The 14,287-nt window shown below is 28.2% G+C and overlaps 3 protein-coding genes across 5 annotated transcripts; 2 read left to right on the top strand and 1 right to left on the bottom strand.

The window, feature by feature from the left end:
* On the top strand, positions 1-1,219 carry LOC110626234 (ethylene-responsive transcription factor ERF003). The gene is made up of 2 exons (XM_021772022.2): positions 1-92; positions 351-1,219. Exons 1-2 carry the CDS (start codon positions 10-12, stop codon positions 802-804), a joined length of 537 nt encoding a protein of 178 aa, XP_021627714.1. The 5' UTR covers positions 1-9; the 3' UTR covers positions 805-1,219.
* Positions 1,220-4,715: 3,496 nt separating this feature from the next.
* Positions 4,716-5,921, top strand: LOC110627045 (ethylene-responsive transcription factor ERF003). The gene is made up of 2 exons (XM_021773267.2): positions 4,716-4,948; positions 5,174-5,921. Exons 1-2 carry the CDS (start codon positions 4,866-4,868, stop codon positions 5,625-5,627), a joined length of 537 nt encoding a protein of 178 aa, XP_021628959.1. The 5' UTR covers positions 4,716-4,865; the 3' UTR covers positions 5,628-5,921.
* Positions 5,922-10,392: 4,471 nt separating this feature from the next.
* On the bottom strand, positions 10,393-14,287 carry LOC110626060 (endoribonuclease Dicer homolog 4). 3 transcript variants are annotated; one of them, XM_021771797.2, is made up of 4 exons: positions 14,020-14,287; positions 13,628-13,943; positions 11,038-11,152; positions 10,393-10,701 (listed from the first exon to the last, which is right to left on the bottom strand). In XM_021771797.2, the coding sequence occupies exons 1-4, from the start codon at positions 14,116-14,118 to the stop codon at positions 10,509-10,511; spliced, it is 723 nt and encodes a 240-aa protein (XP_021627489.1). In that variant the 5' UTR covers positions 14,119-14,287; the 3' UTR covers positions 10,393-10,508. The 3 variants fall into 3 exon arrangements, with proteins under 3 accessions (XP_021627489.1, XP_021627490.1, XP_021627491.1); XM_021771798.2 differs by having other exon boundaries at positions 10,393-10,706; positions 14,020-14,283; XM_021771799.2 differs by having other exon boundaries at positions 10,393-10,711; positions 14,020-14,281.

Raw genomic sequence — 14,287 nt, 5'->3', positions numbered from 1 at the left:
TTCTCCATCATGGCTAGACAGCAACAGCGCTACCGCGGTGTCCGTCAAAGGCATTGGGGTTCTTGGGTGTCCGAAATCCGCCATCCTTTACTGTAATTTCACTGTCTTATGATTTGCTCCTACGGTGTTCTTGCACTTAGCTGCTAAGAAACGTTTCTTTTCTGTATAGGACTGTACATCAAGAAAAGTTTCTATATTTGTTTACCAGCAGGATCAGCAGCTACATTTTAATACATTGATCTCGTCAGCAACATCACACACTTGCACACTAAAAAGAAAGGTTTTAGTTGCAAAAATTGTTTGTTTCTTGTACTAAAAGAAACGTTTCATATTGTTTTTTGGGACTACAGGAAGACAAGAATATGGCTAGGCACATTCGAAACGGCTGAGGACGCGGCAAGAGCATACGACGAGGCAGCAAGACTAATGTGCGGGCCAAAGGCACGCACAAATTTTCCATGCAACCCAAATGAGCCACAATCATCTTCTTCAAAGCTTCTCTCAACAACTCTTGCAGCTAAGCTACATAAATGTCATGTGGCATCTCTTCAAGCGACCAAGAAAAATGCCACTAAACAAACACATGAACCAGAATATACCCCATTTGACTCTAGCAATGGCATTGCCGGAAAAAGTGTAGAATCCTGCTCTAGTTGGCCGGAGGGGAAATGGGTTGGTGAGGAAAATGAAGTTGGGAATAGCCAGCAGCAAGATAAGGAACTTGAAGATCATCATATAGAGCAAATGATAGAAGAGTTGCTTGATTATGGGTCCATGGAGTTCTGTTCTGTTGCTTCAACATAGATTATTACTCTTAATTAGAAAGACTAAAAATGTAGCACTCTCCACCTTCTCTTCAATTGCTAATGCAACTTAATTATATGCAAGAATTTATAACTACTTTGAATTATTACTTTCTGGGTAGATAAATCTAAATTATGCTAAATGTGAAATTGACATTCTGGATTCAAAATAGAGTGATGTGAAAGGAAGTGAATGAAAAAAGAAAATGCAACAATCCAAATTGCCTGATAATGATATACTTCCATTGTGGCACAGGAAAAGGAGAGGGTTCAAAGATGGAAAAAGAAGATGATGAGAAAGCCATATAGATTCCTTCTCTCTTTATTTTTAAACCTTTCATGAGTTTCATCTAGCTACGAAAAGAACCCAAATCCCAAAGTTGCAGAAGTGAGAGAGATTAGAAGTTTCAATTATATATATATATATATATATATATATATATATATATATATATAGACTGTTGGGGTTTGAAAGATTGTCGATTTTGCTTCCCAAAGAGGAAATGGATGAACTAAGGACCATGAAAAGAAGTGCTGACCCTGAAAAGAAGTGCTGAGAGGAGACTTATGAGTCATGTTCTGATTTGCAGTATACTATTGTATATAAGAATGGTATAAGCAATATACAAATCCCTGTCTAGAATCGAAGTCGATGTTTTTCTTTTGGCTAATTATATATGAATTAAAATGGAAAATGATAAAATCTTATGTATGGAAAAGTTTAGTTTCTTATTTTTATTTGTTGTTATTACGCACACAGAGCCGTACGCATAGATATATCTGTCAGTCCATTCTCGTTAGTCGGCCATTCTTTTTCAATATCCGTGCTGATAGGGTCGCGACAGACTTGCTCTTTTACTTTTCGTCACATCAAATGAGCTTGATTCCTCTTTGATTAATCCAGACCCCTACTTTGATAGCGGAGTGGATGATGCACTCATAGATCAGCTTGCATAGTGAGCTCTAATGAGTTTTAGATCTATATTCTTTTTTGGGACTCTACCTCAACTTGAATATCAAAGAATGAGCTGTTATCATAAACCTTCTCCTTATTTTCTCGCCACCGTTTATTTATTTATCTATTTTTCTTGGACAAGAGACTTCACAGCTTTGTTATCCTTACAGCTTAGATCCTTTGATTTCTCTCTAAAAACATTACTTTTGACCAAAACAAGCATTCTCACTTGTTCACATTTTCTTTATTTTTTTTAAAAAAACTTACATCTTTTAATTTATATTTGCGTGGAAAATTAAATAAATTATTAGTTTAATATGTACTGGATAATTAATCAATAAACAGCCTTTAGTAGTTCACAAAAAATTAAAATAATTATTTTATTAAAAAATTTAAAAAAAAATAGTGCCAAAATTTATCGATTAAAAAAAATAATAGATAATAAAATTATCCATAATTTATTTATTTCTATGTTAATTAATTAATTAATGAACAAATATTGGACAAAGCATAATTGTTGATTTGAAGTTTTTTTTTTTTTTTAAATTTCCTCCTAAAATTCTTTTAAAGAATAATTTTTCATCAAGTAAAGGATTTTCTTTTTGGAAAATAAACACTGAATAGGACATCACATATAATGGAATCACATTTTGTCTATTGCTTTTTAAGAATTAAATCATTCAACTTTATAATATGCAATGAGAATATAAATATATCAGAATAGACTCATGCTCCTCCAATACAAGTACAAGACAGCAACATGTTATTTTCTTTTTGATCAATTTCTCTAGGTTTTTTCATTTAATTAATATATATATTGCAAAACTTTGGGTTAATTGTCTGGATTTTATCTGATTAATTTTTTTTTACTTTTTAATCTCTATATTATAAAAAAACTTATTAATTAATCTCTCAATTTTGAAAAATATATTAAAAATTTTCTCACATTTTAAAAAATCTACTAGTTAATCATTCTATTAATTTTAACAGTTAAATATTTTAGTATTTAATCACTATAATTTAAAAACTTATTAGTTAATCACTCAATTTTATAAAATATTTTACTAATTAATCTCTCTATATTAAAAATATTTTAGACTTTTTTATAATATTTAATGGTTAAAATTAATGAATGAATGAATTAAACATCAGCTACATTTTATCTAATAAATTAGGGGATATCTATTGTTAAACCTAAATAAAAAAAAATCAAAATTATTAGCACCAAAATATAGATTTTAGAGTATTAATACGTTAGTTAGGTTTATTTTGTTATTGAGAACAAAATGCATTGACTATAATTTTTATTTTTATTTCCAATGAAATGCAAAATTTTCTAAACTAATTTTGAGATTTTACTTCAAAAAATGAGAAATATAATCCAAAATTATATATAGAATTTGAAAATAATTATAAATTAGGGAAATGTTTTTAATACTTTAATTCTGTGGAGTAGGCCTCTTCATTTATATCAATGGACATGTGAATATATTTGTGGATTTGCTAGCTAGTGTGAGTGTGCTGATGAACATGGTTGTGACAAAAATCATGACCTACTCAAAATATACTGCAGTTTCTTTCTCCACTCATGTATTCTTAATATTGAGTGATAGTGATGAGTTGATATTCAAAGAGAAAATAGGATTTTTGTGTATATGAAAAAGTTTTGTCTGGACGGTCACCTTCTCCTCTTTTATTTGTTTTTTTTTATCCTAGAATAACATATAACCGTTATCTTGCGTGTCATTTATCGTTGTCACACAGAACCGTACGAGTATACCTACCTACTCATTTTTGTCAGACGGCTATTTAATTTCTTTCAAGCGTCCGTGCTGATAGGGTTGCGACGTAACTGGTTTGCTCTCTTACTCTCTGTCACGTTAAATGAGTTAATCCTCTTTCTAGCTAGGCCCCCTTTCTAGTGAGTCCGATCCCTCGGTCAGTCCGGTATGTCTCAATTGCGAATTGAATGGTGTGTTGATGGTTGGCTTGCGTAGTGAGCCCTAATGAGTTTGGACTCTGTTTCATTTTTCAGAGCTCGACCTCGGTCTGAGCGTCAGGGACCCGGCGGTCATCAGATAATATTAAGAAAAATAACCGTTCAATTTCAGCACTTTCAAAAAAAATTTTATAATATAATTATTATATAAAAATTATAATTATAGATTATGATAAATTCTATATAAATCTCATTAAAATTAATAGTTTCATATTATTAACAAAATATAATTTTTTTTCGAACATCTTAGAGTTGCAGCGCAGGAAAAGACAAAATATTGCAGTATCATATTCACCAATGCATATACATGCCAATAAATTAGAGCTAAGAGTGTAAGGAAAGACAAAAGAAGTTTAAAAATGGCAGCAAAACTGCAAAGACAAGTGCTTTTTGGCTTCACTTTATGTAGAGCATGGCCTTTGATTAGCTTGTGGAATATTTTTGGTGGGGATCCATTCCTCTAATCTTAAATCTCCCATGCTTCATCATTTATCTTCTATTTGGGGTTTGATTTTGTCCCCCACAAACATTCACACCCCAACTTATTTGGCACCACTCTTCTTTACATGGATCTAAGCAATAATCCTTCTAAATTCTCAATCTTTTCCACCCATTCAAGTTTTCCCTCACCATTTGAAAACCCATTTTGTATATTAATAAGAAATTAAGAAAGGATTTGGTTATGGCATGCAATCTTTTTATCTTTATATCAAGGTTTGTGCTAAGTAATGATACAATGACAAAATCATTGCATGTAAGATTATTTTATTTCTTAATTTTCCTTGAAAAGTTATAAAAAAGATGCAGTCAAAAAATGATAATTGTGAGTGGGAAACAATCATCATATGGCATAGAGCCTGATGAAACCTTAATCATACCCATTATTTCAATCCCATGTTGGAACTTTGGATCTATTTATAATTGGACTTAGATACTTGGAATTGAGTGAGCAATGCAATGACCCACCAAAAATTGATTTGTTTTATAAATTAAGGTTTGTTAGGCAACTACTCGTAAAAGAGCAAACTCACCCGCAGGCTACCTTTGCTTCTCTTAGAACATTTCACAAACACATTGATTGATATCCAAGTCTACCGCCTTCTCCATCATGACTAGACAGCAACAGCGATACCGTGGTGTCCGTCAAAGACATTGGGGCTCTTGGGTGTCCGAAATCCGCCATCCTCTACTGTAATTCCTATCTTATGATTTGCTTCTGTGGTGTTCTTGCACTCTTCTAAGACACGTTTCTTTTTCACAGCAAGAAACGATTCTATATTTGTTCACCAGTAGAATCACTAGCTACATTTTAAGAACTTTATCTCGTCAGAAACATCAAACATCACAAAAGTTCTTTGTTACTTGTGCTAAAAGAAACGTTTCGTGTTGTTTTTTTTTTTTTTTTGGGAACTACAGGAAGACTAGAATATGGCTAGGCACATTCGAAACAGCTGAGGACGCGGCGAGGGCATACGACGAGGCAGCTAGACTAATGTGCGGACCAAAAGCACGCACAAATTTTCCATGCAACCCCAATGAGCCACAATCGTCTTCTTCAAAGCTTCTCTCAGCAGCCCTTGCTGCAAAGCTACATAAATGTCATATGGCATCTCTTCAAGCGACCAAGAAAACAGCCAATAAACAAACACATGAACCACAATATAACCCATTTCCCAGTAGCAATGACATTGCCGGAAAAAGTGTAGAACCCTGCTCTACTTGGCTGGAGGAGAAATGGGTTGGTGAGGAAAGTGAAGTTGGGAATAGCCAACAGCAAGATAAGGAACTTGAAGATCGTCATATAGAGCAAATGATAGAAGAGTTGCTTGATTATGGGTCCATGGAATTCTGTTCTGTTGCTTCAACATAGATTAGAGCATTCTTAATTAGAAAGATTTAAAATGTAGCACCAACTTAATGATATGTCAAGAACTTATGATTACTTCTCTTCAATTGTGTTTATGTTCTTGGTTAATAAATCTACACTAAAATTATATTCTAAATGTGAAGTTAGCATGCTGAATTCTAAATAATGTAGAAGGATGTGAGTGTAATATCATATTTTAGGGTTTAGGCGATGGTTCTTTGCAGCAGTTATAAAAAAATTATTATTATAATATTATTAAACAACCGTTTAATTAAAATTATTATAAAGAAAATTTATTTTTTTTACTACGTAAATAATAATATATTTTAATAAAAAACTTATTTTATATTTAATAAAATTATAATTTAACTGTACTCTTTTATTCGCCGTAAATGAATAATTAAATCGATACATATATTTTTTGATGTTCTGAGATTTAGAAAATATGATTTATAATAGTTGTGTAAGTTTCGATGGGGAGGAAAACGTTTCCCTTTTTTTTTTTTTTTTGTCCGCTTACAGTGTCACTTGTGTCTGTCACTCAGATCCGTATATATGAATGTGTCAGAACTTCTCTCCACACCAAGCAACCATTTAATTATCTCGATGCGCATGCGGACATGACTGCGAAGTGACCGGATTTACTCTTCTTCCTCTAGTCACATCACCCGGCTGAACTTCCTTCAAAATGGTCCACATATGAGATATGTCCAGTTTGATTTTCCGACTGGGCTGAAACGCGCAATTTTGGTTGATTCACTTCAAAAAGAGCCTGGTGAATTTAGACCTACCTTCTTCGTTAGGGTTTAGTCTTGCTCGCAAATATAAAAGATCCGGCGGTCATCACTTGACAACGAAGGCAAATATAATAGTTTTTAAATTGTTACTATTGACCAATAGTTATATGTAACAATTTATCACTGCTATTTTAGACTTATTTTTTGTATTACCGATAACGTTGAAATTATCAAACTATAATATAGTTTTAATGATGCATAAAAAAGATAATTTTTATTTAAATTTAATTTACTGTAAATTAAAATCAAATATATAATTTTTTATATAAAAATTATATAAAATTCACGCATTTATATTTTAGATTTATATTTAACCGAAATAAGTTTTTCCACAACAGGAAAAAGAAAAAAGGATGATGAAATAGTGATTGGCATCATATAGAAAATATAGATTCCTTCAAACTTTTTTTTGGTCACTTTCATGAGTTAATTTCATAGTGCTAGGAAAAGAACACAAATTAGAAAGTTGCAAAAGTGAGAGAGATTCTCCTTATTTTTCTCAAATCCATTAAAATGGGCAATGGAAAATAGACAAAATCGTGCACATATGTAAGACTTGATAGGCTTTATTTTCTTCCAGCCTAGATCCCTTGATTTCTTCAAAAGCATTCTCATTTGTTCACATTTAAAAAATAATAATAATAATAATAATAACTTATATATATTAAAATCTTTTAATTTCTCTGTACGTGCATAGAGAATTAAATCATTAATTAAATATTTTATCCAAAAATTTCTTCATTCTGCATGGCCTAATTCCAAAACATATGTTTATTTCTTCTTAATTACATATTTGAGTTGGACTTTTTTTTTTTCTTTTCTCCCATAATTTTTCTGAAGAATAATGTTTTCATCAAGTAAAGCATTTTCCTTTTGGAAAATCAATAATTAGCTACATCACACATCATGAAAACAAACATATCGCTACAAAAAAATAATTATGAAATTTTATTAATTTTCGGTTGGTTGATAAACGATTAATAATTTATTTTATCAACTATTTTTACTATAATTTCGTCAGTAAATGCTTTGTACCTTAATTTATAAGAGGTGTATTATACTATTGGGTCTCTTTGCAGTACTATTTTTCGTAATGCATATATTTTTTTTTTTGAAAAGACATATATGGCAATAAATTGGAGTTGTAGGGCAGGAAATGACAACAGAAGTTAAAAATGGCTGCACAACTGCAAAGGCAGCTTCTTTTTGCCTTCACTATATGTAGAGCATGCCCTTTGATTAGCTTGTGGAAATGGGGTGGGATCCACTCCCCTAATCTAACATCTCCCATGCTTCATCATTTATCTTCTATCTTGGTGTTTGATTTTGTCCCCCACAAACATTCACTACCAAAGTTATTTGTCACCGCTCTTCTTTATGTGAATTTTGTATAAATATTCTAAAGTTTTTCATAATTTTATTTATCTTCTTTTTCGATATAGACGACTTGTTTTTTATATCATAATTGTTGAATATGTGTATCTAAATTTGTACGTCTCTTTTAATATTTAATATCATATTTTTTCAATATCAAAACTTATATTCAATAATAATTAAAGTAAATACAATGATAAAATCATTGCATGTGAGATTTTTTTTTTTCCTTAAAAAGATTTTTGAGAAAAAAGCAGTAAAAAATTTATCATTGCAAGTGGAATCTCATGTCCAAATCATGGAGTGAAACAATCATCACAACGCATAGAGCCTGATAAAACCTTAATCATACCCATTATTTCAATCCCATGTTAGAACTTTGGATCTATTCCATAATTGGATTTAGATACTTTGAATTGAGTGAGCTATACAATGCAAAGATCCACTAAAAATTGCTTTATTTTATAATTAGGGTATTTTTTTCCCAAAGTACTCCTAAAAGGTTTCCATCCCATTTTCTAATTCAAAATTACTAATTCTAAATTTTTTTTTATAAACATTAGAGAGAAACGGTTCAAATTAAAAAATTAACTGAATTGACCGATTTTGATTTTCAGTTCAATATAGTTTAAATGTTTTAAATAATCGACTAATCGAATTAATTGATTTTACTATATATTATTATACTAACTCTTACCCAATCCAACCAACAGCTCAAACCTAAACGCATTAAATTTATAAATTTTAGTTTTGATATAATCGAATCAAATCAAACTGATTTTTATCAATTTAATTATATTTTAATAATCGATTTGATTTAATTTTTAATATTTTTAAAATTTAGTTTTCGATTTTTTCAGTTCGATTCTGAACTGACCGATTGAACAGATCTACGTTCGATATCCGAATAATTCGATTGATTTGAATTCACATCGGCTAAGTTCATTGAGAGACAAAACGCTCTCTCTCAAATTTTAAAAGTATTCTCTCTTAAGTTTTAAAAAAATGTTTTATAATCAGAGTTGGAACTCAAACTCGAGATTTTGGTTAAGAAATAACAAACTCCCACCGTCATATTTTACCTTTTAAAATAAAATTAGTAACAATTATTAATTCAATAGAATAAACACAAATGATTTTATGAATATATACACTAGAATTGCAAGACAAGGTCAAGAATAAAAAATCTCAATCTCTTTCTCTCTCCATATATATGTATAAGTGTATGTCTCTTCTTACTCATTTGCTCCTTCCCATCCCTTCACATGCAAAGCCATGTTACATGCAAATCCTCTGCCTTTTATTTGCATGTGCATGTTAGATTTGCAAATGGTTTTAGCAACACCTTCTTGTGATAGATCATGTTAAAACGACAATGATATATAACATTTATGGGATGATGATGATGATGAGCATTTGGATTTTTAAATTTTATTTCCTCCACCAATTGTTCACATGGGCAACCATGTTATTTCAATATTGTTTGTCTCAAAATCAAGCATGCACATGGTTTTTAACCTAACTTTGTCATATTATGAGGATTAGGAGGACATGGTTTCTTGTTTCCTTCTCTTGGAATTGGTGATTTGAATTGCACTACTCTTTTGTCACCTTAGCTAGTGTTTAGTGAATCAAAATACTAGTATTATTTCTCTTTGGGCTTTTCTCATGGACTGCCCCATTTAGATGATTTTGTAGCTTAGAGCTGTTTTTTTTTTTTATTTCATTTTGATATATAGATTTATTGATTTTCATAGCTTAATAGTTTAATTCCTAATTTTTAACTTAAGTTAACCTATGTTCGTATTTCAAAACAATATTTTTTCTAAATTTAATAAAATCAAACTAGATAAATCACATATATACACGTTAATTTTGATATAATCTAAAAAATTAATTAAAAATTTGAAGTTAAAATATATATATATTAATTAAAATATTTATTGATAAAAATTAAGAAATATATCATATAAAACCTCTCATTAGGATCTCTCATTAGAGAGGGCAGTATTCGGTTCAAATTAAAATATCTGATCGAATCGAATTAATTTGAAAATTCAGTTTTTTAATTTTAAAAATTTTGATTATTTCAGTTCGATTTTGATCAGAAAAAATCAAAAGAACCAAACCAAACCGATTAATGATAATAATATGTTATTTTTAATAATATAGAGAAATTAAATCATATTAAAATTAAAATATTTTAATTAAATTTTAAAATAGTAAAAATAAAATGTAAAAAATAAAAAATTTATTAAAAATCAAAATCAATCAAATTAAATTAAATCAAACCGAATCAGACCAATTAGTTCTATTCGATTTATGATCAAAATCGATTTGATTTGATTTTTATAAATATTAAAATTTTAATTTTTAATTTATTCGGTTTAATTTAATTTTGAACCGATCAAATGCTAACCCCTACCACTCATTATCTAATGTAAATAAACAAACTTAATTTCATGGATTTATTGGATTCATGACCTTAAAAAATATACAATATGGTAAAAAAAGGGGAGAAATCAAATCAACATGCAAGATAAGAAGCAATACATTAATATCTAAACAAAATCTCATGTACAAATCAATAAACAAGGTGAGAATTTATTTATTTTTTTTCATTATTCTTAATATGATTGAGGAAAATTACAATGATCCATTAGGTTAAGACATGAGTTAAAATGGGATTATTAAAAATATAATTACTATTTATTTATTTATTTATTTTTTTCCCTTTCTGTCCAACATTTTTTATTGGAAAATAGCCAAGATGCTTCAAGTACCATAAAGCTCCTTCAGCTGCATTCTCTGCTGCAGTCTTCTTTTTGGGCCTGGCTGCCCCATAACACTGCAATGTAGATGCTGTCCCTGCCCCTTCTATCTCCATTGAAACCTTAAAGGTGAAGCTGTGCTAATCTTGGATCAGCCCACACCCATCATTAGAATACAAATGTTTACATATGCCTTGATATATTTAAACTCAAAAGTAGATTTTCTGTGTCTAATTTTTCATTAGTTTTCTTACCAAAATACCCTTAAATATATACTATTTTAATCCTTAAATGATATCAAAATTAACACTTATATATATCACTTAGTTTATATATTTTAATTTTATAAAATTTTTTAAAAAAATCATAAAACCATATTTTTTTTAAAAAAATTGAGGGATATATATATTGATTTTGACATGTGTTAATAATGTAAAAGTAATTTTAAAAAATAAAAAAGTATGAACTTACAATCTTTGGTGGGAAGGTCCTTCCTCTTTGCAGCATTCAAATAAAGGAGGTTTCCAAGTGTTGGCTACACAAATCTCATGCAATTGTGATTTAGCTGATGTCTTTTTTGGTTCACCTAAAAATAAATCAATATTATTAATTAGAGGTTGATTTTCTGATATATATTTATATATAAATTGAGCTTAGCCTCTAAAATAAATTGAATTTAATTAAATTCATAATCTGTATGTATGTTTCACCTTAATGATTTATTATTTTCTCATCACATACAATTATAAATCCATGTTTTTATTTTAAGAATTTAAATAAAAATACATCTTGCTTTAAAGTTAATTTAATATTAATCAGAAATAATTCTAAATCATCCAATATTATTCATACACCATTATTTAATCTCAAATTTCCTTTATATTATTATTATTTTTATAATAATATAAAAATTATAATATTATTTTATTTAAAAAATAATCCTACTTATGCAAAAAAAAAATATTTTTATATCTTCCACCCTACAGAGCAATTTTTTTGTTTTTGTTTTCCACTCTCCTTAGCTTCTTCCTCTTCTTTTTTCTATTTTTTCTCTGTATTTCCTATCATTAAATTTTGATATTAAAATTTTTATATATAATTTAAATATCGAAGGGTATCATTAAATTTTAATACTAAAATTTCTATATCCAATATGAATATCGAAGAGTCTATCTCAATAACATTCTTGATAAAAAAAATTACTTCCCAAAAATAAATTTTATAAAAAGAAATTTAATTAAATTAGAATAAATAATTTTTAATTTTATAAAAAATAATTTAACTAGATTAGAATAAGTAATTTTATAAAAAGTGAACAGAGAAGAAAGTGACATGACTTTTCAGAAAGTCAATATATGGTGACAACCAGACAAACAAAATTTTAATATTTTCTAAAAATTTTATATTTTTTAATTAAGTTCCGAGAAAATTTTTCCATCATCATCACTATTATTATTATTATTAAATTTTAGCCCAAAGTCTCAATCAAAATCCATTGTATTGAAAAATAATTTTTAAATTTTAAGATAAGTTTCGTAAGGATGTTTTAAATGATCATTATCACTCAAACATAAAACTAATACTATAACCTATTGTATTTAGGAGACTAAGGTCCGATTATTTACAAAAGGAATATATAATTTGTATTTAAAGAATGATTTTTGTAAAAAATATTTTTCAATTTTTTATTATTTAATTATAATTAATTATTTTCAATATGCATTGCACATCATTTTTACTCATTATATTTACAATTTTCTATAAATATTTTTTTATAAAAATATTTTTTATTGTTTAGTTATAATGTTAAAATTTTAAGAATATTAATAAATTTAGTACAGAGTGATTTGCTTTATTGAAAAAAAATATATAAAAGTTCTTTAATTTTTTCTTTTATTAAAAGACATTTTCTATGACAATTTTTTAAATACTCTAAAATCAAAAAATACAAAAAATATTTTTCTAAGTATAGCCTTAACTTTATAAAGGTGTCTTTAACAAACTTTAAATTCTATGATTTAGCTTTAATTATATTTTTAAAATTTAATTATATTTGAATTTTTAAAATTTAATTATATTAGAATTTTTAAAATTTAATTATATTAGAATTTTTAAAATTTAAAAGCTCTATCTTTATAAATTTATTAATTTATAAATTAATTTATATATATACTTATTTAATTAAAATTGTATATCCATTTGCTAAATCAACCATAAGTCTCATGTGCTAAATCAACCATAAACCAAATAAATCAATACTCTATTTGAATTCTCGAGTTCAAAATGAGTGAAACTCAAATTTAGCTCGAACTCAAAAAAAATTTTAACGAATTAAAATTCAACTCGAAAAAATTTTAACGAATTAAAATTAAATTTTAATTCTTCAAAACTCGATTAAATTCATTTACACTCCTAATTTTTTCTTTTAAAAATAAAAATACTATTCTATCCCTCTCCATTTCCTTTCCCTTTTTTCTTACATTATTGCTTTATTCTAGTCAAATTAATTGATATTGTTTATTAATAAAATTATTTCATTTTGAATAAATACTATTTTATTAAAGAGATTCAAGGCAACATAATTTTTTAATAAAAAATATTATTAAAAAAGTATGGAAAACAATACTTTAATTACTAATATATGTTAAATATATATTTTTTATTTTTTAATGTTTGAAAAACTATTAAATAATAAATAAAAAATTCTATCAAAGAAAAAAATTAAGTATTTTCTTAAAAAGAAGCAAATCATTTCATGTGGCTTGCGAATTTTACTAATAAATAATAGTGGATATAATTTATTATTATTAAGTAATGAAAATAAATTATTTTATTAAAAAATAATTTTTTTAAATATAAATTCTTTTAAAAAAATTACTGAAAAAATTTATTAATTAATTTTTAAAAAATATTTAAATGATTAATTAATGAATTTTTAAAATTATAAAAATTAAATAATAAAATATTTATTAGCAAACAATTAGACATCAAGGAGTAAACAGAGGAACCCATAACCAGTGGAATAGTGCAAGGAAAATTCGCAATCCCAAATCAAAATTACCTGAATTGTTATTGAAGGCCCTATCATCCGTACAGTCCTTAGAATCCACCTGGCTTTGAGTTTGAGTTTGAGTTTGAGCTTGAGCTTTGGAGATGATATTATTGGAATCTATTAAGTGCTTTACGCAGCAATTAGAAGCATCATGATCATCTCTGGAACCATTCAATTTATGCACTAGATTTCTATCGGCCAACAAATCTGCCTCAGTGTTTGCCTCATGATCAAACAATTTCCCTGCCTTGGTTCCCTCTCCTTCGGGTCTTGGCTTGGCATATTTTGGAACATACCTCGCAACTGTACTCTTGATTTTCCTCACCTGCAAAAACTGAGAAGAATCAGCTCAAGATTCAGAAAGAGAGAGAGGGTTGTGGTTTCGTGATTTGCGACCGTACCTGGGAATCGGAGGTGGTGCGGGGATCTAGAGGAGGAAGATTTTTGAGATTGATATGTGTTTGGAATTGGTTTTGTGAGTATATCAATTTCTTCTCCATCTATGTTTTCATTTTTCTTCTTTTTTCTTTCCCACCTAACCTGTTCGAGAAAAGTTTTTTAAGAACTTATCTTCAACATTTTGGCCTTCACTTGGCCTTTACATATGCCAACTTTTCATGACATAATGACAAGCGGCGAAAAGGCATGCCCAACCTAACGGATGCCTAT

Source organism: Manihot esculenta, chromosome 11, assembly GCF_001659605.2.
Source record: "Manihot esculenta cultivar AM560-2 chromosome 11, M.esculenta_v8, whole genome shotgun sequence".
NCBI lineage: Eukaryota > Viridiplantae > Streptophyta > Magnoliopsida > Malpighiales > Euphorbiaceae > Manihot > Manihot esculenta.
The sequence above is the reverse complement of the archived record's forward strand: the minus strand, read 5'-3'. Positions and strand labels throughout refer to the sequence as shown.

Bases quoted from the DNA above. Each gene is read 5' to 3' on its own strand.
- LOC110627045 (XM_021773267.2), top strand. From the start codon at position 4,866: ATGACTAGACAGCAACAGCGATACCGTGGTGTCCGTCAAAGACATTGG. The intron at 4,949-5,173 runs GTAATTCCTATC...TGGGAACTACAG, and splicing joins GAAATCCGCCATCCTCTACT to GAAGACTAGAATATGGCTAG.
- LOC110626060 (XM_021771797.2), bottom strand. From the start codon at position 14,118: ATGGAGAAGAAATTGATATACTCACAAAACCAATTCCAAACACATATC. The intron at 13,944-14,019 runs GTACGGTCGCAA...CAGTTTTTGCAG, and splicing joins GCACCACCTCCGATTCCCAG to GTGAGGAAAATCAAGAGTAC. The intron at 11,153-13,627 runs GTAATTTTGATT...ATTTATTTTTAG, and splicing joins GGCCTTCAATAACAATTCAG to GTGAACCAAAAAAGACATCA.
- LOC110626234 (XM_021772022.2), top strand. From the start codon at position 10: ATGGCTAGACAGCAACAGCGCTACCGCGGTGTCCGTCAAAGGCATTGG. The intron at 93-350 runs GTAATTTCACTG...TTGGGACTACAG, and splicing joins GAAATCCGCCATCCTTTACT to GAAGACAAGAATATGGCTAG.